Source organism: Nicotiana sylvestris, chromosome 8 (assembly GCF_000393655.2).
Source record: "Nicotiana sylvestris chromosome 8, ASM39365v2, whole genome shotgun sequence".
NCBI classification, from domain to species: Eukaryota; Viridiplantae; Streptophyta; class Magnoliopsida; order Solanales; family Solanaceae; genus Nicotiana; species Nicotiana sylvestris.
Genome location: NC_091064.1, coordinates 6486206 through 6513770, shown reverse-complemented (window position 1 = coordinate 6513770; position 27565 = coordinate 6486206). Strand labels below are relative to the sequence as shown.

The 27565-nt window shown below is 36.5% G+C and overlaps 2 protein-coding genes across 3 annotated transcripts; one reads left to right on the top strand and one right to left on the bottom strand.

Annotated features, from left to right (window-relative positions):
* Positions 1–1528: 1528 nt before the first annotated feature.
* LOC104212859 (ribonuclease 3-like protein 2) lies at positions 1529–5666 on the bottom strand. 2 transcript variants are annotated; one of them, XM_009762218.2, is made up of 4 exons: positions 5175–5666; positions 4066–4218; positions 2536–2969; positions 1529–1812 (listed from the first exon to the last, which is right to left on the bottom strand). In XM_009762218.2, the coding sequence occupies exons 1-4, from the start codon at positions 5538–5540 to the stop codon at positions 1638–1640; spliced, it is 1128 nt and encodes a 375-aa protein (XP_009760520.1). In that variant the 5' UTR covers positions 5541–5666; the 3' UTR covers positions 1529–1637. The 2 variants fall into 2 exon arrangements, with proteins under 2 accessions (XP_009760520.1, XP_009760521.1); XM_009762219.2 differs by having other exon boundaries at positions 2536–2876.
* A 9517-nt stretch (positions 5667–15183) lies between these two features.
* LOC138874641 (uncharacterized) lies at positions 15184–18438 on the top strand. Its single transcript, XM_070153413.1, has 4 exons — positions 15184–17178; positions 17287–17391; positions 17785–17967; positions 18229–18438. Exons 1-4 carry the CDS (start codon positions 15184–15186, stop codon positions 18436–18438), a joined length of 2493 nt encoding a protein of 830 aa, XP_070009514.1.
* The last annotated feature ends 9127 nt before the right edge of the window (positions 18439–27565 follow it).

The following is a 27565-nucleotide window of genomic DNA, read 5'->3' as shown; positions in this document are numbered from 1 at the left end:
CATGAGGGTCTAAGGCTTGTTTACTTATATATCAAGCATCTCTCCCGTGTTTTGTCGATGTGGGATTTGCTTGGGGTGTAACAAAAACAGTGGTGGTACAATAGTACTTTGCATTTATAACTTCAAAAATTTTGATACACCTCTGAATACGATGACAAATCATTCTTGATAAGCTGCTTATCAAACTTTTGCAAAATGTATATATGTTTCATTTTGCTAATTTTCTGAAGACATTATCAGGTTACTTTTGAGGAATTAAATCTGATTCTTTAAAAGTTGATTGACAATAATCTACAATTCTATATTAGTACGATAAGATAAGGTATCTATCACAAATTGTAAAATGATAATGATCCAAATACTGATAGCAACAGAACATCATCAACTTTTGGTTGTAATTTGTACATATCATATCAAAAGTAGCCCCACCTGCCATTAGACTAATTCACTTTTAGACTAAATGCTTGGAATGTTCTTGTCATATTCCTCTCTGAATGTTCTTTTCATTGTAAAAGTTGATCAACTTTTTTCTGCTTTGGACTAATCCACAGTTTAGACTGAATCAATTGAGTTGGCTCACATTTGGTGCCTACATTATTCAATGAATACATAAAATGTCTGTATATATATACTGTTATTTAGTTTTTACTGATCTTTACACCAAACTATATTACCTTAGGAAAAAGGGCCAAAATTGCCGTTGAATTATATGAAATTGTTCATGGTTTAAGTTTTAGGGTTTAGGTCAGATGTGTCTTTGCCATTATCGAAATGGTTTACATTTGTCCTTATTTCCAGACAAAAGAATGAATAGATCAGCATGATTTGTTGCCATTTGTCCAAACAACAACAACAACAACAATACAGTGAATTCCCAAAAGTGAGGTGTGGGGAGGGCAGAGTGTATGCAGCCTTACCCCTACCTTGTGAAGGTAGAGATGTTGTTTTCGATAGGCCATTTGTCCAAATTTTAACCAAAACCCTTGTATCCCTTTTACAACCCCCATCCCTTAACTAATAGGAGGTCATGAAATAGTCGGGTAAAAATACTAGCACACACTTTATACCAAATCATATTAATAGGGGAAACTTGCCACTTAATAGGTCATGTAATCCTCATGCAGATAGGAATGTATACTGCATTTCTTGGGCAACAGCGGGGCTCATGTACATATAAGGTATTTAATATGTACACAAAACTACATGCTAAATTTCTAACCTGAATTGGCCAGAGCTCAGTCTGTTGTGGTAGGTGCTGATGTCTTTTGCATTATCACGTAATAAGTGATGCACTCTCTACTGTTGTATATTTTCCAAGTAGACTTATGACAATATTTCAACCAATATTCACTTTGCAGCATCAAAAGATGATTGTTGCACCATCGGCAAAGAACCTGGATATATATACATTCACTTTGTGGCAACCAAAGATGATTATTGCGCCATTGGCAAAGAACCTGGATATATATTCACTTTGCAGCAACCAGAGATGATTATTGCACCATCGACAGAGAACCTGAATATATATTCACTTTGCAGCAACCAAAGATGACTATTCCACCATCGACATAGAACCTGAATACATTCCTCTTTGTGCTGTCTGCTTCATCCAGAAATGGAACATGGGATATGTATAATTAACTGACCTTGGATTCTTGCAAACCCTGAATCATTGCTAAAGCTGCTGAATTCTCTGCATCTTTTACTCGTGACTTCTCGTCTCCCATCACAGAAAACATATTTTCACCAATTGAAACTTGCACAGAGCATGTAAAGCTCCTATTGTGAGCAGGACCTATCTCTTTCTCTATTCTGCAACCATCAGAAAGCAAATATTAATGAGACCAAATTCATAATTTATATGTGACTGCAACAGAAACAGAAAAACATGGCAGCTGGATACTGAGACAAACAACCTCAGAAAGAATTGCCAAATGAAGATCTTTCCTGTACGAAACGGCATGCACCCTGTTGCTAATCCAAACAATCCATTTTATATGGAGTGGTCTCAAAAGTAAAATTTTCTCAAAATATTAAACCTCAGACATTTCAAGATATTTTTAGAAAGCAATACTTGAATAAATTCATTTTATGCAGTCCGTCCAAAAAGTATAAGCAGCATATATGTTAGTACGTCAATGAATGACATAATTCTAAATCTGTCTTGGTGCTCTTATATAAGATTTCTGTTAACCCATTCCACGCAATCAAACCTTAAAGTTATTTCTAGTAGAGAAAATTGGTAGTTTCACAGCTCAATATCAAGTCACAGTTTGATCATACGGCAACAATCTCCGGCCCTATTTTCCAATACTGAATTGATAAAGATATATACAGACAACATTAAGAATATAGTACAAGGATTCCCAGGTACAACATGTTAAGCATGTTAAACTTGATAATCTAATTTGTGCTTGTAGCTACAGATTCAGTACAAGTGCAATGAGCACTAACTTTTTCCACCGGACATATATCTGACAAAAATGGCACTAAGTTCACTCATGGGAACAACTACACTCAAAGTAAAAGGTTAACCTGTAACTTGGTTTGGACCATTTCTTTCTTCCACAAAGCTCATTCAGTCTCTGCTTTGCCTCTTCACTCTCTTTTGTTGGGTCAAATTCGACATCCATCTTTATTTTCTGAAATGGAGCGAATTCAACATTTGTCTTTTTTTTCTGAGATGGGACAAATTCAACATCCATCTCATCATAAGGATCATAGAACAACTCTTTAAGAGCAGCCTTTGCAACTTGAAGCTTTGCATTCTCTTTGTGCTCAGAAGAAGCTGATGCAATAAATTGTCCATCAACATAGACGCTAGCAATGTTTTTATCTCCCTCTTTCCGATGTTCTACCTCAACTTGTTTTCCATCCTTTTTGCAAAGTCCAAATAGCATAGTTACAGGCTGTGGTTGTTCTTTCAACATATGCAGCATGATGATAGGCTCGAGTAGGCCTCTAAAGATCTAACACAAAAAGGCAACTAAAAAATCTAAACATCACGAAATCATTTCTATTTTAAAGGCAAGAATGGCCCATTTTTAGGTAAAGAAAATAAAACTGAATTCGTAAGACCTTGATGAAATCTCTGAAATAAGTCTACTATTGGAGGACAGAAAGAAATGCTACATCTGTTTACTGATGTGGGGGCAGGTGGAAGCTAAAACGTTAACCGCTCAAATTTCGAATTGGCTCTCATGATTTTTCATATTGAATTAATTGCCAAATCTCCACAATGTAATACCTCACCATTTCTTCCCTTTCCCATTTGATTTCCAATGATACAAAACCAAAATATGAGAAACCTTCTTCTTCATGTAAACTCACCTTTTATTTCTCGTTATCTGTATAAATTCAAATTTCAACTAGTAACCCCCCCCCCCTCTCACACACACATACCCCTTTAAAACCTTGCTAATTCAAATGAGTAATCATACATCAGAACAAACATAACATGACATTCCAAATACCAGCACAAAATTTAATTGCACAGATAAGAGTTTTAATAAAACACCCAAAAGAATTACAACTAAAATTCTTGTTTTAGGAATACATCTTAATCATTTCTTTCGACATTGGAGAATGACACATAAAAAGCATTTCTAAAGGAAAAAGGTTTTGCCTCTGAAAATTGACAAGTGTAATGACTACTCAGACATCACTCCTGCCTGCAGCAAAATAACCAAATATAAAACAGGAGTATGGCTTGAGTCAGTTCGATGCGAAGTTTACAAAGATAACTAGCTTTTCGTGAAAACATGTTCGATAAATAACAGTTAAAACCCCTTGTGTACTAACACTGAGGCTGTAAATCGTAAGCACTTACTAATAGCCAACAAGCCTGCGAGACTCAATTCTTTAATTCCACATAATTAAATTTTCAATCTATACTAGAAATCCAGAGAAATAAATATAGAGAATGAGCATAGCCAACCTAACTATTTCAGTTTTAGGCATAGTTGATTAATTCGTCGATACTTTACATCAAGAAAGCAAAAAGAAAAGAGAGCTTTTACAAGATCCATGGCCAGCACAAACTTAAATAGTAAGAAAGAGACTGACCAACCAGAAAGCATTCACATCGAAGCCACAATCCACATATACAGCCCCCATGACCGACTCCACAATGTCTGCAAGAATTTTTGGCGCTTTCATCACTCCTCCATAGAACTCCATCTCCGCCTCCTGTTGCACTGTTATCACGAATTCCTTCACCTATGCCCAAATTCAAAGTCCCCTCTATTACATTTCCGCAGAAGAACAATTGTAATTAGTTCGACGGATCTTGTGCCAAGGAAATGCGCAATGACATTGCTACCGAAGACAAATGAAGTGCCATATGCTATGGCTAACTGGAATCCTCACTATCTAAAACAATTACGGCTTTCAAGGTTTGAAGACTTGCACAAAGAAGCAAAAGGGCCATGCATATTGGACAAGATGCAACAGCCCAATTTCAAAACTAGACAATCCAAACCAAAGGACTAAAATTTTTGGAAACTTGGTTTTATATCCATATAGTAATTGGGAGGAGTTCCCCCAAGTTGTTAGTTTTCTACTTTGTTTTACTTTTGTAAAGCTAGCTACTTTGTAAAGTGGAGGAGTCCTCACAACTTAGATAGTTGAACGGTACTTTGAGCACTCATCTACACTCACACACACACACACATCTAAAGACCTTAAAGCATGGGGAAGGCATGTCTACCCTTCTTTTATAATATGAAGAGGTAAAGTGCCATGTTTCCTTCCTTCATGTATTTAAATTTTGAAGGGAAATACATAAATTACCCCTTAAACAATGTCGGAGCCCTACCATCACTAGGTGGATTTGTTAAAAGTTTTTTAAAAAGTTTTAATTTCTATACACTCTTTATAAGATGCTAACTACATTATGCATATAACTTATTTTTTTTGTTTCAATTTACGTATCATACTTCCCTTTTAGTCTATTTTGAGAAGAATGTAACATTTCTATATATAGTAGTAACTTTTAATTCCAATATTCTCATTTCCTTAATGACACTCCTTGTGGAATGACGTGACCTATACACACATTTGGTTTAAGAGCATAAGATTCAAAAACTTTTTAACATTTTTAAATCAAACTAAGAATAATAATTAATAAAATGAAAATAAAGGGAGTGAACACTTTTTAAATGATTATAATGTACCTTTTCATCGAGGATCGGTGAATTGCGGCGGAGGTAGTTGTAGAGACCGTGGCGGACGGCGACTCTAGCGAGCTTTTCGGTGCTGACGTTGGCGGCGCGGAGGTCAGTGAGCTTACCGCAGTCGACGTCAGGGTAAACCGAGAAGAAATAACTGGAAATGGCTAAGCCGAGAGCTGCATCGCCGACGAAAGCGAGCCGCTGGTAATTATTAGAAGCTGAAGAAGAATTACAGGAAGTGTGAGTTAGAGCTTCTTCTAGAAGCTTCGTGTTCTTGAACCGATACTTCAATAGTTCCTCTACTGCCGTTACAGATGTCGCCGTGTTTGTGATTTCTTCCGCCGGTAGCCTATTTGCTTCCGTCATCATCGCGCAATTTTCCGGCGATTGCAAAGTACACTGTCACAGTTGAAATGTGATAGTAACTGCTTTTTGTTTTATTTTTTTTCAAAAATATTTTTAGCCTAGTTTGTATTTGGTTAATTTATCAATCTATATCTGTACCTATCTATATTATTATAAAAGCATGAATAAAATATTGGTTTATAAAAATAACCTTATAATATTAAGCATACTAACTCATAATGAAAGGATATAACTGAAATTCTAGACATTAGCCTTGTAATCCTATTAGTTTAAGAATATCTCAATGTATTAGTATACAAAAATATTCCTAAAATATTAAATTTACTTTTCCCATAAATTTCGGTTGGAGTTTTAGGACTTCGAATTCATTAAAAAAAAGAATTTTTACCTCCTATAGCAAAGGTTGATACCTTGTTTATTTTAAATAAATACTCTTTTAAAAAATTATATTCTATAGATACCTTTTGATTTTTATAGACAAATATCTATTTATGGTTACCTCCTACTCTTAAGCCATAAAATACTCTTTGTATTATTTTTCTCTCTCATTTTTTTAGATTTTTCTTCACCCTCTTTCTCTCTCAACGCCAGTATTTCTCCATGGTTATCTCATCTCTCTCTCCGCCTCTTTCTCCATGTTTGAATGTCTAAATGACGAGTTATCTAGGTTGGTGAGCATCCGTACAAGGAGATTGTATTGGTGGTGATCTATGTCCCAAACACTTGGGTATAAAGAAGTGTGGATCTATGGTATATTCAATTCTTAGAATATCTTGAAGGATCTGACACCCCACCTTGATTTCCAATTTGAATGTCAGTTACAGGTTTGGAACTGTTCATAGGACTGATTCAGTTATCACTACTGCCGGTCCCCGTGATTATCTATTCATTTAATTTATGCGAAGAGACCACACACATGGGTACACGTACAAAAAGCTATGCAAAAGTCATGAAAGAAGGGTTTTGATTTGCGTATCGGCGGTTGCTTCTGCTCAGGAAGTGACCTCGGCTCTGGCACCATCGCCGGACCAAGGCGACACGTTTTCACTACCGGCTTCCGGTGAACGGCGGATTCGCCGGAAATTAGGGTTTGTTCTTGAACAAAGACGACGGAGTTTGGGGCTGAGCAACTTGATTTTCTGTTAATATATTTCAATGTATTTTCATGTATTTCATTGTATTCATTGTCTTTTTTTTCATTGTAATTCAATGTATCTCGTTGTATTCCATGTATTTCATTGTATTCACTGTCTTTTTTTTCATTGTATTTCAATGTATCTCGCTGTATTATATGTATTTCATTGTATTCACTGCCTCGCTATATGCCATGAATGTATTCATATATTTTTTTTTAATTAATATAATTTATGTATTCAGATGTATTATATAATTTCTCTAAAGATTGCTATATTTTTTGGGTATTTTTCGGATGTGAATTTTTTTTGTAACTGAAAATACAAAATTTGTGTGTTATAATTGAGTTTGTTGAGTTATATTAGGAATCTATTATGTTAATTGATTCACTTTCCATTTTAAAAACAGTGTAATCCCCTATTTCACGTCGTGAATACATTCGAATACAGTTGAATACAATAATTTGTCCAGTTGTAATCTCATATTTCACTCCATGAATACAGTCGAATACACTCGAATACAACAACTGATTGGCTGGAGTTCCCTGATTCACGCCTATTTTTGTTACTGTATTCATGAATAGAATAGCTTAAATACATCAAATACATCTTATAACCACACAAAAGGTATCTGTAATCCGTTTTATAGCAAATGATATCTATAGATGACTAATTAATACTAAAAATAGTGATTTATGAAAATTTCTCTTAAAAACTGCAGTCTTGGTTTAACTAACACTAATATATCTATGTTTGAAAATGTCACTCAAATTTTCAAGTAGATCATATATTTTGAAGGACATACGAATAAGAACTTTGAATTAGAAAAAGATTTGGCTACCTTTCACATGACAATGTTCCTCCCACTCAAAGTGACACAAAAAGTCAACATAATATATGTTGTAAAACTTCGCTTCAAAATTTTAAAAATCAAAAGTGCACATTAAATTGAAAAAAGATTTAAGTCTCTAGAGAATTGCATATCCTAAAATAAAAAATAAAATCACTAAAAAGAGGACTTATGGTAAATACAATTTCTACGTATAATAGGCATTAAATTGTGTATCATGCACTTGCGACTTGATCTATTTTGCTATAAAATATAAAAGTAAACAATGACATGTTATATCTATATCTATCTATCTATCTATCTATCTATCTATATCTATATTTTCTATATCTATATTATTATAAAAGTATGAATATAATGTTGATTTACAAAAATAAACTTATAAGTAATATTAACCATAATAATTCACAATATAAGGACATAATAGGAATTCTAGATATTAACCTTATAATCCTATTAATTATTGGGCATAATACTACACGTTAAGAATCCTACATGATTACCTTTAGAAATCTTATTATAGTACAATTACTTCAGGGCATAGACATATAATACTATATGTTAGCATGTAAACCTAATACCTCTAGAAACATGTTAAATTTTCTATTAATAATTTCCGGATAGAGACGTATTTTTAGCCATGTAATCCCATTACGTTTAGGATATACTTCTTAAAACATTCTATTACTAATTTAATTTGAAAACGTATTATATTGTCCTATTACTAATTTAATTTGAGAATGTATTGTATTGTCCAAATTCATTTAGAAAAAAAAGAGTTTATATATTATTAGAAAAGTACAAATACAATATTGATAAACCAAAATATCCCTAAAATATTAAACAGAAGACTCATAGGGAAAAGACATCAGTAATAACTTATTTTTTTTGGACTACAATACCTTCTATATGATTTTTTTTAATAAAAATTTAAGATTTTAAAATTAATAAAATATTTCCTATTAAATTCTTATTAAAAATATATAGGAAGATTTAATAAAATTAATTTTATAAGAATCCTCCGTATTTGCAATATATTACCACTCTATAATGTCTAATACCCAAAAAATAGAAGTAATGTTAAATGAATTGAATAAAGCGTTAAAATTGAGAAAAAAAATATTCCCACGATAATATCTTTTTATAATATATTTGAACTGATTTGCTACTCAAATAATATTTTATTATTATCAATTTTTGGGTAATATTGAAAATATACCCAATTATTAAAAAAATAACTAAAAAATATTGAAGAATATAAATGTGTGAGAAAGAGAAAGAAAAATAGTTAATAAGAATTAATACCAATAATGATTTTGCAAACATAAAGATCTAAAAGTGAAATGTTAGATCGATCTTTTTACTCTTTAAAAAAAATTATAATGAATAAAATTATAATTACGGTTAAATATTCAAAACAAGAGATGTACCAATAATAAGAATATGAATCAACATTAAATTAACTATTTTTTATGTTAAGATCCAATAATTTAATCTTTCAATTAATTATTTAGCAAGAGATCCAATTCAATTATTTTTTAAATTCATTTGAGTAAAATAATTTTTCAAGTTATAAAAAAATCTTAGGGTACATAAATTTATTCCATAGAAATAGCGTTAGACATTAAAAAAATTAGAACACAAAGTAAAAAAAAATGTCCAGTATAGTATTAAGAATCAAAAGGTCATAAAAGTGTCCGAGGAAGCACAATCAAAACTAAATCCTAAACAAAAATAAACTTTCAAGACAATATTATAAAGAGTCAACTCAGCTATAGCGGGATTATCCTTTGTAGATGCCTCGAGCAGAATCGAAATAATATTCTTATGTCATGCATTACTTGCAAATATTAGATCAAGATACTATTAGCAATAATAATAAGTGGTGTACCAACATCGATTTTATTATGAGATCATACAAGTCACTTTAGATTTGATATACCTCTTCAAAGAACTGAAATAACCATCACAAATATATCAAAGCAACACAATGGTACTAAATTTATAAGGAAAACAAAATTGATAATATAGGATGAAGCGCTTACAGCTAAGCGTCAACTGATCGAAACAATTGACTAGAATTTAGAGATATATTAGATATCAATGAACCATTTGGCAGAAAAATAATGGTTTGGGAGGTGATTTCTTTCAAGTACTACCAGTAGTTTCAAAATCGACGAAAGTAGAGTCTGCAAAAGCTAACTTGCCAAAATTATACTTATGGACTCAAATAAAAAAGATTCAACTGACAAGAAATATATATATATATCCAACATTCAATGACTTCTTGCTTCACGTTGGAAACGAAGAAGAGTATCCAATAAAAGATGATTTTGTTCTTCTAGAATATTTTGTTATCAACTCCAATGGTAAGAGTAATGCATTTAATAGGGAAATATTTCCATCATTATATTAAAACGTAATTCGTGCAAATTACATGATAGAGATTAAAGAGATATCTTAGCTAGCAAAAATAAATATGTTGATCAACTAAATAAAAGGTTGATTGTTAAGTTTCATGGTAAAAACGAAATGTTTTTCAATATTTGACTCAACAGAAGATGATACCAACAATTAATATCAAGAAAAATACTTAATACCAAATGACCTTCTACCATACATATTTGTTGTCAAGTTGATTATTTTTTATGTATATTAGTGTCACCATATATACAATAGACTAAGTTAAAACTGATTTTTCATTGCATATAGATTGATTTTAAAGAAAAATATACTTGTCATGCTACTAAACACTTAGATCCACCAAATAGGTTATGTAATAGCACACATATGGTATATAAAAGTTTTGACAATAACGTCATACATACAAGAATTATTATACTGGTCAATATGCTTATAAGTATGTGTTTATCTCCGAATTCAACTTTCGTCTTCAGAAAGTAAAGAATATCATTTTAAATTTATGTGAAAATAATTTTCAGTATGTTTATGTTTTGCAATTACAATAAATAAAGGACAAGGACAAACATCCTAAATATTGGACTATATTTATCGCAATATATTTTCTTGCACGAACAACATTATTGTACTCAAAAAGGATATCAATATCGACAACAAAAGTTCTGGTTATGGCAGAGCAACCAAAGCATTAGAAGAAAATATACATAATAATATCGTCTACAAAGAAGTGTTCGGTAAGATACCATCATATTAAATACTTTTAAGCTATAATACATAATTATCTAACTAACTTGACTAAATTGATCATTTGTGTAAGTTCTGATAATGCCCTTTCATTTTGAATTCACGCATTATGCTTATGTAATAATATTTCTTCGATATTTAGATGAGTTGTATTATTATGCATAAAATTTCTCTCATTAGATAAATTTTATTATTCCTTCATATAAATAAATATATAAACTATCATGTACCGTTATTAACGTGCAACGCATATTCATAAATACTAGTTAATTTAAAAAGTACTTTTGAGCAGCAAGTGTTTCATCAAATTTTTAAAAAGTACTTACAAATGTATTTTCTCAAAAATGCTTTCCAAAAAAGTATTTTTGGCAAGAAGCTACATTTTTCTGCTTCTCCAAAATTGCTTCTGCTTCTCCTTAAAAATATTTTTTTCTTCTAAAACCTTGGCCAAACACTTCATCTTTGAAAATAAAACATTATTTTTTTGAGAAAATTGCTTCTAGGTGTGGAGAAGCTAGGCCAAACAAGCTATAATATTAGGATCATTTGGTTACCGGGATTAGGATTATAAATTCAGGTTAGAATTTGATACTATATTTAGTTATGAGTATTAGCTAATACAATATTTATTTTATACTAAAATAGTGGTATTAACTATTACATATTAGATGTGGAATTAACTATCTCTGGATTATAATCCTGAGATTTTTAATTCTAAGATATCTGGCTTTGCAACTGAATGACCCTAGTTTGTGAAATTGAAGTTATGGAAGCTTTGCAAATTTTATCCTTACCAACTTGATCTTGTTGCTCTTGATAACAAACATGCATGAACCATTTCACGAAGTATGAATCCAAATAGTCCAATGTCTTTTAATTAGCTTTTGATCTTCCGGTCAAAAAATAATGTAAATGAAGGCATGTAGGTATACTATTTTGTGGTGACAGTTGTGACTTTTTCATAAATTCTCATATGTCCTCTAGGGGTGTTCATAAAAATCCAAAAACCCGAACCAAACCAAAAATCAAACCAAACCGACCAAAAAGTCCGATACTTTTTGGTTTAGTTTGGTTTAGGTTTTTAAATTTAAAAACTGATCAAATTTAGTTTGATTTTGATTTTAACTAAAAAAATATCGAACCAAACCGAATATAGGAGTAGCTATATTAAATTTATTATTACACCTATATATATGTATACTTTTATACAAAGTTTTAAATTTTTTATCGTAAATATTAATTGTTTGCACTTTTAGTATAGTTTTTTACCTTTACATTCTAGTTTAGTTGGTAGTTTTCTTTTGTTAAGTGTGAGAATCTATTTCATATTAAAAATAATATATTTTTAATTGAGTCCTTAAATTATTCATCACTATTTGATTCAATTATCATCAATATATCTTGGTAAATAACAGATTTCTCAAAGGGCAATTGATATGATAGTGTTACGTTGAAAATGTGATCGCCGAAATGTGTGTTTGGTAGTATATGTCTTATATTTAAGAAAAAACCGACAAATAACCGAAAAACCGACATAAACCGAATTGAGAAAAAACCGACTTAATTGGTTTGGTTTGGTTTGGTTCTAATATTTGAAAAACCGACTTGGTTTGGTTTCTTTTTAGGAAAAAACCCGATTCAAACCGAACTATGAACACTGATAGTAGGCTATATAGTCGATATTTACACCTTTATAGGACCATACTTTGTTGTTGTTTTATAGATAATTTGCCAACAAAATGCTCTAAATAGTATTCTTTTGTTTAGCAAGGAATATTATATGAGAGGAAGCAATATGGAGTGTTTTGGAGGCGATAATGTGAAGAAAAACACCCACTCGAGAAGTACCCGAACACAAAGAAGCATAGATGGCCTGGGCAAGAAGGCCACCGTGACCGCGGTGGCACCGCGGCATATTAGTGAAGTGAGGCAGAAAGGTTGGCGTTCACCGCGGTTGGCCGCGAACGCGGTGCACTGTTCACGCAGCTGGAAGTTTGAGGACCAAAGTATAATTTTGGGGAAACTTTTGTAAATCCCTTATAAGCTTTAGAAGCTCGCCCAACTGAAAAAAAAAACAATCTAATTTTAGACTACTTTTGGAGGAAGAACAAGTGTGAGAAGATCAACCAAACATTAGAATTTTTCTATCTCCTTTTAATTCTTGCAATTTTACATTATGAATAATTTAGTAGTTATTTCTTATTTTGTTATGAGTAGCTAAACATTTATCTAGGGTTGATGGAACCAATTGTTGGTTGCAGTTTTGACTCAAGTTGTTATAATCGAGCCAGATTTATGATATGATTGTTCAACTATGTTTTGTATGGTGATTAATTGAATGGGCCCTTGATTAATCGTGTCTAATTACCTTATATGGCTTGAAAAAGAATATAGGTTAGATAGTTGTTGAACAACACCACTTTTGGGTAATTGAAGAGATTCATTACTTGAACTTAAAAGTGGGTTTAGAGATAACAAAACTTAGGTGGGATAATTTAGAGTTGCATACCCATTGTCAGCTAGAGTAGTTCGAGAGAATGCTCTAGTAAATTATTGTAGTTGATTGAGAGATAATTAAGATAGCCCATAACTCTTAATCCTCATAGAGTATTACGGCGAGATTATAGCGGAAGACTCAAGACCTAAACTAGCAATTGGGAAAATCACTGCCCTAGACCTCTTTACCATTGAATTCTCTTTGTTTTAGCTTACTGTTGTTTTTAATAGTAGTTGAAGTAGTTATACAAAAAAAAATCAATCTTTATTGATCAAAAATCTTGCATCTAGATATTAATTGAGTTGATAATAACATTACCGAAGAGTGTAATAGATAGGTTAGTTCCCTGAGGATTCGATTCCGGACTTAAAATCGGATTATATTTGCAGCGACTGCTTTGTCCTTTGAAAGGCATAGTTAGGCGTTATCAAATTTTGGCGCCGCTGTCGGGGAGCTAATGGTGTTATTTATTACAACTTAGAAGTAGTGTTAAAAATTATTAGTTCAAATCAATTTTCAAAGGTGTTAAACAATTTTCATTGAAATTCTAACGTTTGAACTCTTGTGGGATTCAGGTGTATGCCTAGAAATTCTTCGAGGACTAGAGAACTGCTTGAAGGACTTTCAGACCCCGAGAAAATATTCAGGGCATTGAACCGTGCCAACAGGAGGATCCAACAATCACAACAACTACACCAGCTTGAATTTGACATGGGTGACGTAGAGAACGTCAACGGAAACATCAGGATTGATCCAGCTGACCCAAACGTTAGAGTGGTGGCACCTCTTGTGCCAGAAGCTGCACTTTATGATTGGGCTCAACCCACAGTTGACAACCTGGCAACTGCCATAGTTGTGTCTGCAATTCAAGCGGAGACATTCCAGATCACCAACAACATGCTACATCTGCTACAGAATAAAGGACTGTTTTCCGGGTCACACATTGAAGACCCTCAGCAACATTTGAAAATTTTTCTGTCAATTTGTGTTCAAAGGCAACCAAATGTGACCCCAAAAGCTATCAAGATATTACTGTTCTCGTTCTCTGTGACTGGGGAAGCTCAGACTTGGATGAATTCGCTCCCAATCAATTCCATTGTCACTTGGGAGGAATTAGTAAAGCAGTTTTTGAATAAGTTCTACCCGCCCAACAAGACTACAAGGCAGATTGATGAAATATTGCAGTACAAGCAGCAGCCGACTGAAACCTTGCAAGAAACTTGGGAAAGATTTAAAGGGATGTTGGTGAAGTGTCCACACCATGGCATCCCAGACCAGATGCTTGGCCAGAGATTCTACATGGGATTAGCTGACAATCTAAAGGCCAATGTGGATGCTTCAGCTGGAGGTGCATTTTTGAGTAAGACATTCACCGAGTGCAAAGTCCTTCTTGACAAGATGTCCCAGAATTCGGGGTGGATGACTAGAGGTACAACACTGGCACCTATAGTGCATTCAGTGCCTCTTAACCCAAATAATTCGCAGGCAGAGAACATGGCCACACTCATGACTCAGATGAGTATTTTGACAAAGAAGATAGATGAGATGGGTACCAAACAAGTGCATATTGTTGAAACGACAAATGGAGGACTGTGCACACCCTGTGTTAATCAGTCTTATGTGTGTTCATGGAGCGGAGAAGGTGAAAATCAAGGAGCAAGGGAAGATATGAATTATGTTAACAACTTTGGGGGTCAGAGACAAGGATGACAACAATGGAGACCCGCACCAAATCAGCAATACAGACCCAACATGCCTCAGCCTGGGGGCATGTAAGATCAAGGCCAAATAGTGCCATACCACCAAAGACAATAGGGCTACCCACAGCAGAACCAGCAACAGTTGACATATCAGCTACCTCCTTAGCAGCAAGATAACAACATGGTAGAGATCAGGGGGATGCTCCAGCAACTCATTGGGGCAAATGGTAAGATGCAAGAAAGGTTGGCAGTACATGACTCAGCTATAAAGAACATTGAAACTTAGTTGGGGCAGTTGTCTATGGCTTTAAACAATCGGCCCCAGGGAACATTGCCAGCGGATACAAATATTAACCCCAAGGAGCAAAACCTGAATCAGCTGATGGCAGTAAGTCTTCGGAATGGGAGAGATTTAGACAAAGAGCAGGAGGTTGCACAAGCCAGCAAAGAGACTACGCCATCCACTCCAATTCTACTAGAGGTAGATGAACTAACAAATCTGACTGAAGTGGTAGTTGAACAGGGTCAAGATAAGGGTAGGGCTAAGGTAAATGAACAAGTTGCAGAACAGGTGGTGCCTCTTGTGCCACAGAACCCCAACAGAGAGAAGCCAGCAAGCAGTGAACAAAGTGTGATACCTGCACCATTTCCTCAGAGACTGGTAAAACAAAAGAAGGAAGATCAATACAAGAAATTCATGGAGATGCTGCGTCAAATTCAGCTGAATATTCCTTTGATGGATGCCTTGAGGGAGATGACAGGTTATGCAAAGATGATGAAAGACCTAATGTCACGGAAGTTTGATTTTCAGGACCTATCCACAATGACTCTGATGCAGACTTGCAGCGCAGTAGTGACCAGACCGATGGCTCAAAAGATGTCCGACCCGGGTAGCTTCACTATTCTATGCATGATTGGGAGTTACGCCTTTGCAAAGGCATTATGTGATTTGGGAGCCAGCATAAATTTGATGCCTCTGGCTGTATACACCAGACTAGGCATTGGCAGAGCTAGACCGACTTCGATGCTGCTGCAACTAGCTGACCGCATGGTAAAAAGGCCTACTGGGATTCTTGATGATGTGTTGGTGCAAGTGGAGAAGTCCGTGTTCCCTGCAGACTTTGTTATTCTGGATTGTCAGGTAGATGAGGAGATACCTATCATTTTAGGTAGGCTATTTTTGGCCACTGGGAGAGCCCTGATCGATTGTGAGACTGGGGAATTAAAAATGAGACTGAACGATGAAGAAGTCATATTCAATGTTCAGCAATCTATGAGGAGACCTAGTGAATATGTTAATTGCTCTCTAATGGAGGCAGTGGATGTGATCCTGCAAGAAGATGATATGACCCTGACTGCTAAAGATCCATTGGAGGCATGTCTGACAAATTTAGAAGAAATGGATGGTGAAAGATTGGCTGAGTGGGTCATGGCACTTGAAGGCCAAGGATTCTGGAAAAGGGAACCTCAGTTCGAGCCCCTTGAGTTAGAAAAAAGGGCTACACCTCCAGCAAAGCCATCGGTAGAGGAACCACCCAAGTTGGAGCTGAAGCCGCTTCCAGCTCACCTCAGGTACGTTTTCTTAGGCCCTGATTCTACTTTGTCTCTTATTATATCATCCAGTTTGTTAGATGTGCAGGTAGAACAGCTCTTACAGGTACTGCAGGAAAGCAAGACTGCCATTGGCTGGACCATGGCAGACATAAAGGGTATCAGCCCAGCCTTCTGTATGCATAAGATTCTCTTGGAAGAAGGGCAAAAACCTTCCAGAGAACATCAACGGAGGCTGAACCCGAACATTAAAGAGGTAGTAAAGAAGGAAGTGATCAAATGGTTAGATGCAGGAATCATCTTCCCCATCTCTGATAGCAATTGGGTTAGCCCTGTCCAATGTATGCCGAAAAAGAGGGGAATGACTGTTGTGAAAAATGAGAACAATGAGTTGATCTCAACTCGTATAGTCACGGGATGGCGGATTTGCATGGATTACCGAAAATTGAACACAGCCACCCGGAAGGATCACTTCCCCTTGCCTTTCATTGACCAAATATTGGACAGGCTGGCCAGGCGCTCACACTTCTGTTTCTTGGATGGATATTCGGGGTGCAATCAGATATCAATAGCCCTTGAAAATAGAGAGAAAACATCCTTCACTTGTCTATATGGCATCTTCTCCTTTCGGAGAATGCCTTTTGGGCTTTATAATGCACCGACGACATTTCAACGGTGCATGTTAGCCATTTTCACAGACATGGTGGAGGATATTATGGAGGTTTTTATGGATGATTTCTCCATGGTGGGAGATTCATTCGAGGATTGTCTTCACAACTTAAGAAGAGTGCTCAAAAGATGTGTGAAGACAAATTTAGTGTTGAACTGGGAGAAGTGCCATTTTATGGTACAGGAAGGCATAGTTCTAGGACATCGAGTGTCCAGTAAAGGAATTGAGGTTGACCATGCTAAGGTTGACGTGATTGAAAAACTACCATCGCCCACTTCAGTCAAGGCGGTGAGAAATTTTCTTGGGCACGCCGGGTTCTACAGGCGATTCATAAAAGATTTCTCCAAAATTGCTAACCCATTATGCAAACTCCTTGAAAAGGATCACCCCTTTGTGTTTTCTAATGATTGCAGGTTGGCATTTGAGGAGCTGAAGAAGAGATTGGTGACTGCACCCATCATTGTTGCACCCAACTGGGAGCAACCATTTGAGCTCATGTGCGACGCAAGTGACTACGCCATAGGAGCAGTCTTGGGGCAGCGATAGGGTAAAATAATGCACCCAATTTATTATGCAAGCAGAACGCTGAGCGGTGCACAACTCAATTACACTGTGACAGAAAAGGAGATGTTGGTTGTTGTTTTTGCATTCGACAAATTCAGGTCATACTTGATTGGCTAGAAAGTTATTGTTTACACTGACCATGCAGGAATTAGGTACCTGATAGAAAAGAAGGAGTCAAAGCCACGCTTGATTCGTTGGGTTCTTCTGTTACAAGAATTCGATCTGGAAATACGTGACCAAAAAGGGACAGAGAACCAAGTAGCTGACCACCTTTCAAGGTTGGAAGGAGCTGAAAAGAAGGTAGAGGTTGAGGATATAACAGAGACATTCCCGGATGAACAACTACTGGCAATGACAATGGAGGAGGCACCTTGGTATGCTGATATTGCTAATTATTTAGCAAGTGGTATTGTACCTTATGAACTCTCCTCAATTCAAAAGAAAAAGTTCTTTTGTGATTGTCGGCATTACTATTGGGATGAACCTCTATTGTTTAAAGTATGTGTAGATAACATGATCCGGCGGTGTATCCCCGAGAAAGATCAACATTCTGTTTTGCAGGCTTGCCATGCTTCACCATATGGTGGACACTTTGGAGGAATTCGGACAGCAGCTAAGGTGTTGGAGTCAGGCTTGTACTGGCCTACTCTATTCAAGGATGCCCATTCTTGGGTTAAAATCTGCGATGAATGCCAAAGAACTGGCAACATATCTCGTAGACACGAGATGCCAATGACCACGATTCAAGAGGTGGAGATTTTTGACATGTAGGGGATTGACTTCATGGGGCCATTCGTCAGCTCGTATGGTAACAAGTACATATTGGTAGCAGTTGACTATGTCTCCAAGTGGGTCGAAGTAGTGGCTCTCCTGACCAATGATGCCAAGGGGGTACTAGGCTTTCTAAAGAAGAACATTTTCACGCGTTTTGGTACCCCAAGATCTATACTCAGTGATAGTGGAACCCATTTCTGCAATAGAGCATTCGCACGGCTGTTGAAAAAATATGCAGTTCGTCATAAAGTGACCACCCCGTACCACCCACAATCGAGCGGGCTAGTTGAAGTGTCCAACAGGGAGATTAAAAGTGTCCTCACAAAAACAGTGAATGCAACAAGGACTGACTGGGCAAAGAAATTGGATGATGCATTGTGGGCATACCGCACAACCTTCAAAACCCCAATTGGTAAGTCATCGTACAAGTTGGTATTTGGAAAGGCATGCCACCTCCCAGTTAAGCTAGAGCATAAAGCACTTTGGGCATTGCGGCAGTTAAACTTAGACATGGAGACAGCAGGTACTAACAGAATCACTAGGTTACATGAGCTAGAGGAATTCAGGTTCCAGGCCTTTGAGAGTGCTAGATTATACAAAGAAAGGATGAAATTAATGCATGATAAGCACATCTTGGATCGAAACTTCAAACCCGGAGATCTAGTGTTGTTATACAACTCGAGATTGAGATTGTTCCCAAGTAAGTTAAAGTCCCGATGGTCAGGACCCTTCAGAGTGGTGCAATTGTTCTTGAGTGGAGCTATAGAGATTGAATCAGAAAATGGGACAAACAAGTTCACAGTAAATGGGCAAAGGTTGAAACATTACCTTGGCATGGCTGAAGAAAAAGGGGATAGAGTGGTAATCACTTTGGGAGAGCCCCAGTGCGCAGATGAGGAGTGATGATCAAATGCTTGCGTCGTGTCGCGACGTTAAATCAGACGATGCGTGGGAGGCAACCCACGAGTGTGTTGTTAGTGTGTTCATGTAACTTCATATATTAAAAAAAAATCAGCGCCAGCACCGCGACCGCGGTGGAAGGCAAACATTCTGCCTCATATTTTTCATCTCACTGCGACCGCGGTGGATCGCGGTAAACCGCGGTGAGGCGTAAACTTTCTGCCTCAGATTTTTCATCTCACCGTAACCGCGGTGGATCGCGGTAAACCGCGGTGAGGCGTAAACTTTCTGCCTCAGATTTTGAAACCCACCGCGGTCAGTCCCAGGTAATTTTAATTTTTTAATTTTTTTTCCGTTTTTCTTATTTCTTTTCCTCCTCTTTTAATTTTACAACCCAAACTCCCCCTCTCTTAAACCCAAAACACCGATCCCCTCCCCCATATTCCCAATTTCTCTCCCCCCTAAACCCTAACCCCTCCAATACTCTCTCCTTCTTCTTCTTCTTCTTCCCTCATACTAACATCTCCCACTTCCATTCCTCTCCCCATTCTTCAACTACGGTATATTCCTCACCTCTTCTTTCTCTTTCTTTAGTATTGTGTTGTAGTTTATGTAATTTTATGTTATGTTGGGATGTACTTGTTGGTGTACTCTTTTTCTTCTTGTTTTTGCTTTTCAATTTTGTTTTTGAGTTTGATTAGTGAAGGGCTGTGCATTGCATGTTTGAACGGTGTTATTGGTGGGTGATTGACTGAAGTAAGTGTGGGGTGTGTTGGTGTGGTAGTATACTTGATTGGGGAGGAGCTTTGATGTACCCATGAGGGCTATACGTGTCTGGATAGTGCCTTGCTCACAAGGTGTTTGGGAAATTGCCCCAATGGAGATATAAGGAGCTATTGTGACATGGTTTTGGTGAAGTCTGAGTAACCATACATAGTCACATATTTTGCGCACTCACTAATAGGCGTTTCGTTGTATGATAGGTACAATGAGTTCTTCCAGGAAGAGACGAAACACCGGACCCTCTATTAGTGGACCGGGAAGCTCCTCACGAGCTAGGAGCCAAGCCAGTGCACCTCAGTTCGATAGCACTCGATTTGTATCCAGGGTAGCGGAGGATAGGTACAACCAGAAAGCAGCCAAAAAGCTACAACCTGAGGTGCACATTGATCGAATGGCTTTGGAGGTGGAATGCCCCAATATGTTTAATGAGCTGCGGCGGTGTCAGCTGGACATCTTCTTCGAGGTACCAGAGGAGGCTAATATTCAACTAGTAAGGGAGTTCTATGCAAACTTGCTAGAATATGAGAATGGGGTTGTGATGGTGCGCAATACCCCGGTAAATGCATCCCTTGACTCTATCTGCAGGGTATACAGGCTACCTGTGTTTCGGGGTGAATTTGATCCTTATCGTACTTTTAGTGGAACACGGGTCTTGTGGGGCACTCTTCTTGAAACTATCTGTGTTCCTGACGGAGAACACCTATGGATCAAGCACAAGATTACTCTCAACTCCCACTATCTGAACTGGGAGGCCAAGTGTTGGCTCACCATTGTCAACAGTCGATTATTGCCATCCAGCAACACGACAGATGTTAATCTACCACGGGCGTCCGCAATCCATTATTTTATGTCCCACAGTGATTTTGATGTGGCCTGGCTCATTCATGAAGAGATGTCCATTCGATCACCTGAGCTAACCAAGGGCCACTACTTTCCTTCGTTGATCACTCGGTTGTGCCGTATTGCTCGAGTCCCCGAAGACCCTCGGGTTGATGGGAGATTGCCACTAAAAACCCCGTTTCAGGCGAGAAAAATTGGAACTGGACGAGAGCCGGTGGTGAATGTTGATGACTCTGATGATGATTCGGCTGATGATGATGATGATGCTGAGGTAGTTGAGGTTCCCCCTCCTCTGAGAGTTGATGTGGCAGGCCCATCACAGCCACAGTGGAGCACCCGTATGACAGCTTTGGAGCAGGATATGGCTGGGTTGCGTACCTCAGTCACTGATTTGGGTGTTCGTGTTGATGCGGTGGCTGAGAGGCAGGTGAAATCGGAGAAGAAATTCTTGGGTTGGTTGAGAGCGCTGGGACGTGCATGCAACGTGAACCTAGACACTGTCTCTGATCAAGAGTGAGCCTTCAGGGAAGTTCCTTAACCTCACTGTTCTTTAAATTTTAAACCATGGGGACATGTCTTCATTTTAAGTGTGGGGTGGGGATACTTTATTGTATGTTTGTAATTGTAATAATTGACTGTTTGATTTTGCTTGTTTTGTCTTGCTTTGATTGTTTTGATGAAGAGTAATAGTTCATTAGGAAAGCTAAAATAGTAAGTGACTTGCCCCGATGATGGATCTCTTTCGGCGGGGTTCTTGAGGGACTAAGTCGGAATAAAAAAATTGGAATATGGAGACTCTTCCTGATGACAGACCCGTTAGACAATTTTCTTGAGGGAAGTAGTCTAGAGAAAAGACCAAAAAGATTTATTTTATTTTATTTTTAGGTAGTGTAGTAACTCCCCCTTGGTTTTTCTTTGGGCCACGGTTCTTTTCCAAGAGTTTAGCTTGAACCGGGTATAGGTAGTTTTTGTTTTTGTGCTTTTTAGTTTTAGGTTAGGATTAATGGGCTATGAGCGAAAAATCGATTTTTTTTACACCTGAACACAATAGACACTAGAGTGTAACGCCTAGCTTCATTGGTTAAATCCTGTTAGAGTGCCTTAAAATTGTACGTTTGTATCTAACTTGAACACTTAAAAGAGAATGTCTTGATAACCCAATCCGGAGTAAGTCATGTGTCATGTGTGTGTGAGTTCTACTGCCATGTTTCATATTTGATGCCTAGAACTTGCCCTATGTGTTTGCAAAGCGAAATAATAGTTTCTTTCAGTTTTAGAAGTGATATAGGCATTTCTTTGTTGAGCCGGATATATAAAGTAAACCCACCTGAATGTAATACATCGTAGTTAACCCCGTTGAGCCTATAAGTTTATTTCTTTGGCAACCACATTGCGAATCTTACCCAATTGTTTGAATAGCTTGCCGTTTGAACCCTTTTACCTCCCAATAAGCACTTGAACGGCAATGGAAATATGCAAAAGTAAAAGTGTGGGGTGGTGGTTTGGTTTTTGAGTGAAACCATTGAGATAGAGAAAAGGTGTGGAAATTGAAGCATAAAAAAAATAAAAACATATGGGTTATAAATAATGATAATGGTTGATAACGAGGTGGAGTGTTTAGTTGGCACAACTATTGTGAGCACGTGATTTTTGCCTCACATGAATTACTCCAAAAGAATTCCTAAAATTAGGTCTTTTCTCTAATTATTTGCTAAAATTAGGAATTACTGTGCAATTTGCCTGAGTGTTTGCATATTTTGTGCATATTTAATTTTATTAATGCATTGAAAATACAAAAAATATAGCATCTACATTTAGAATTTAGTTTTACATTTTTAAATTAACTAAGTAAATTGTTGTTTTACAAAAATAAAAAATCCCAAAAAATAACGTATTTTGCATTTTTAGTGTTTAAGGTCAAAATTGTGTGATTTTCTTGGTATTCAATTATTGGTGATAATTATTATTTAGAGATAATTAAGTTAATTTGATAGAATAATTTGGTTTGGGGATAAATTAAGTTTTTATTTTAATTTTGAGAGGAGGAAAAGGAAAGAATAAAAGAGAAATTGGAATTCTTGGGCCATGTTTAATTAATTCAAAGCCCAAATCAAATTACCCCAAAACCCGTCCGGTCCAGGCCAAAAACATGCCCCATACCCGGTCCAAACTTTTAGTCTCTGAGACCATTGAAATGACGTAGTATAGGGACAGAACTACGTCGTTTCGATTTCAACAGATCTCAACCGTCCATTCATCTACATCCAACGACCAGAACTTAGCCCCATTTCCCATTACCCGACTCTGACCGGCATTCCCCGTGCCCGACCCAACCTCAATCAACCAAAACGACCTAGTTTCCTTTAATGATTTAATCAGAGTCGTTGGATTCCAATCATCCAACGGTCCTAATTAAATCAATGATTTAGTATACCTAAACCCCAAACCCCCTTACCCCCTAAAAACCCGCCTCCTTCGTCTCTCGTCTCTCTTCAGAGACCAACCTCACATCGCTACTGACCGCCCGCCGAAAATCGCCCGCGGCGGCGGACGGTGGCCAACCAGCCCCAAATTTACACCGTAGAACCCCCTCACTCCCCTCTTCCCAAATCCGTAACCCGTTACCTTCGAACATCCCTGGAGCCCTTCGAATATCGATTCGAATGGATGAACCCTAGCGCCGCCCTAACTTTCTCTGGTGGTGGCGCCACCTCCAATCGACCCCAAACTAACACCCCATACCCTCCATAACCCCCTCATGCCCAATATATCATTAGTTTCCCTCGAATGTATCCAGGACTCTTCGAATATCAAATCTGAGTTCGAGCCTTAGAACCCTAAATTCTGACTAGTGCATGAAAGGTCATTTTGCTAGATTTCTTGGCTTATTCAAGCCTGTTTCATCACAAAATAATGACGCTCGTTTTTTCTCCACCAAGAACAAACGTTTGATATTATTTTGGGTTGATTCAGAGTGCCAATTCCAAGTTCGAGTCTGGCCGGTGAGTTCTTTCCTAGTTTGTGTTTATTCTCGTTAGTATTATTCTATTGTTCGTCTTTCCCCATCTCTTTTTCTTTTCTCTGGTCGATTTCAATTGAAAACTCGACCAATCTTCTGATATAAACTATCTTATGTTCGTTGTTTTGTTTTTTAGAATGTTTGGTGAATTTGTTCTTGGTTTCATAAGTTTGTGTGGTCAGTATGTTTAGAATTTGGAAATCATATCTCGTTTAATAATTTAGTCAGTTAAATTAAGGATTAGCTTGAGTTTGGTTAAATGTGTATAATAATCGGTTGATTAATGTAAGTTTAATTCAAGTGTTTACCTACTTAAAAAGTTTCTAGTGGATAGTAGGGTTAGGATTGCACTAATGGAGTAGATGATTAAAGAAATGAAAAGTTGAATTGATAGTGGTAAATGCACTAAGTTGAATGCCTATATATAGATACTAAGTTCATACAAAAGGGGCAGGAGTCTGGTACTCTGAAAGAGTTAGAAGAGAATACTCTAAAAATACTAAACAATATAGAGTACACACATACTGAGTTCAAAGACAAGGAGATCCAGAAATAGTGAAAGAGAGGACTAAAAAATACAAACACAGATAGAGATTAGAGAGAAAATTTTGAGAGAAATCACAAACGACTGTGTTCTACTGTTTCATTAAGTTTTTTTTCCCAGGATTTTCTGATTTCTTTTACTTCTGAAAACAAAGGTCCTTTATTCTAATATTTGAATTGGATTGACATTGGTTTCAAAAGTTCTTTCTGATCCAAGCTTATTAAGGGTCACTGTTTCATTGAGTTCTTTCTATGATCTCTTCGGTTTCTAATTCCTGAAATAAGTTTCTGATCTATCTGGACTAAAATGATTTGAATTGGGTGGTTTAAAAGTGTGGTTTGAAGTTTTGGTAGAATCCTGTTGATTGTTGCACCTCATTTCTTGGCTTAAAGTTGGTTTTCCTTGGTTTTCTCTGCTGCTGATCACTGTCTTGCTACTGTTTCTGCTGCTGATTCCTCACTTTTGTGTTGTTTTCGAATTCCAGGTACTTTCTCAGCCCCCTGGATGTTTTGTTGAAACATGTAAATTGAAAGAAGGGTTGAATACAAGCTGCCTTGAATTTCCTTTGATCTTTCTGTCACTTTAGTATTCTGCAATAAATATATAGTTTTACATGTTATTTAGGCTATTCACCTACACATTTAAAGCTGTGTATATTCATTAGTCATAGGTGTAAGTAGCGGGGTATGTATGCTTAACTATCATGTGAAATCAGTAGGTAATGTCAATCTTGCAAGCATGTTCTGCTTTTATGCTTGTTCTTGAATGGGCTTCGAGTATCCTTTGGTACAATTTTTCTGAGACTCATAGGAGCTGGGTTTTAACCTACTGATTGTCATTGTCAGGAAAATTTAATTGAGAATAACTATGTTTATCTATAGCTTGTCTGTATGAGCATGTTTGGTTGTTTAAATACATGGTTTTTAAATCATACAAGTTTGTTTATCTATAGCTTGTCTGTATGAGCATGTTTGGTTGTTTAAATACATGGTTTTTAAATCATACAAGTTTGTTTATCTATAGCTTGTCTGTATGAGCATTTTTTTGACGGAATCTGTATTCTTACTCTGATGTTGATGGCTTAATTGATTTATAGTTCTTTTCAACAACCCAAAATGTTGAAAAGAACTCGTTTATGTATGTGTGAATGTTATTATGGATTACAATAGTTTTTCTGCAAATAAACTCCCTTGGACTAGATATACCAACTGATTCATGTAGGCTCCTTTGGATTATATGCACATAAAGTGGATTAAGGATATAGATGATTAATATATTTGACTCCGAATTATTTTTGCAATTAAGTCCTAACTGTTGTTGTTTCTCTAAATGAAGTAAGAGTTTATTTTTATGCTCTTCGTCTACTGGGATTTCAACGATAACATGGCATTCCTTTGTTTCTGCCATTGATGGAAAATGATTTCTTGGGAAAAATGGAAAATGAAACTAATTGAAATAGTAATAAAAAAAAAAATACACTAGCAATAAATTAGATCTATGAGCAATGAGCATATAGATAAACTAGAAAAGCTTTGACATCATGCTGTTGACACCAACGATAGAAATATAGGCTGCATAAATGAAATTGTGGTTCACAAGACATTTTGGGGAATTGATCTTCGGGATTCGACTAAAGGAAGTAGTGGTTTGGGCTAAAAAATGAGATTAAAATGAATGTTTGGCTGACATTTTAAGCCTTACATGAGCGTAGCCTTACATAACATCTTAATTCTTTTAAAATTCGAGGCGTGCCATTTAGCGAAATTTCCATGGCCCTCGCAAATTAAAAATGTGTAGTTGCTTTAGGCGCGTTGTTTTAATAATTTACCTTTTTAAAACTCGGGTGCGCATTTATGTGACCCAAATCCAAATCTCAACAATGTTAGATAAAATATATTGCGGACCACTGGTGCATTTATGTGACGTGGTTCAAGACGTGTTTTAGATGACGTTGAATTTTTCTTAAAAATTAATTAAATAAAAGCGGTTATAAAGTTAAAATTGCACATAGGTTTAAAAGTGTTTTAAAATCAGGTAATTGAGCCAATAATAACAGTTGAGTGACCGTGCTAGAACCACGGAACGCGGGAATGCCTAACACCTTCTCCCGGGTTAACAGAATTCCTTACCCGGATTTTTGTGTTCGCGGACTGTAAACGGAGTCAATCTTTTCCTCGATTCGGGATTAGAACCGGTGACTTGAGACACCATAAAATTATCCCAAGTGGCGACTCTGAATTTTTAATAAATAATTTCGTTTCGATTGTCCTTAAATTGGAAAAAACTCCTTATACCTTTACGGGGTGTAGGAAAAAGGAGGTGTGACAACTATGATCTTTAAGTTTAATGTAATTGTATTAAAAGTGCTTAGGGAGGTTAGTCACTATATCTAAATATATCCTACCCGTCCCTTAGCCTACATTACAACCAAGTAAAGTCCTATTGATCTTAGACTGAATGGGCTCAATTAGTAAAGTATTACACTACGGGCAAGCCTATGGTGCATCTTTGTGGCATGTGAACGTTCTTTCTGAGAGTGAGCGAATTTTGTCTATCTTAGTTCCTACTTGTTCTAATTATCGTTATATGTGGAACTACTCTCGTGTGTGGTGTGAGGGCATGTGATTCACAAAGGAAAGGTAAGTCTTGACTCTTGTATAGAGTAGTTTGAGTAAGTGCAAATGTTGCATGGTACAAAATGTTTGACTCTTGAGGTAAAGGTTGTTCACTACTAGGTGCAAATTGTTGTAAAATGTTCATGGTGTTAGTCGTTAAAGGAAAAGATTAGGGAAGAAATTTTGATGGAGTGTGGTGGATTGCTCGAGGACTAGCAATGATTTAAGTGTGGGGTGTTGATAGTAGGCTATATAGTCGATATTTACACCTTAATAGGACCATACTTTGTTGTTGTTTTATAGATAATTTGCCAACAAAATGCTCTAAATAGTGTTCTTTTGTTTAGCAGGGAATATTATATGAGAGGAAGCAACATGGAGTGTTTTGGAGGCGATAATGTGAAGAAAAACACTCACTCGAGA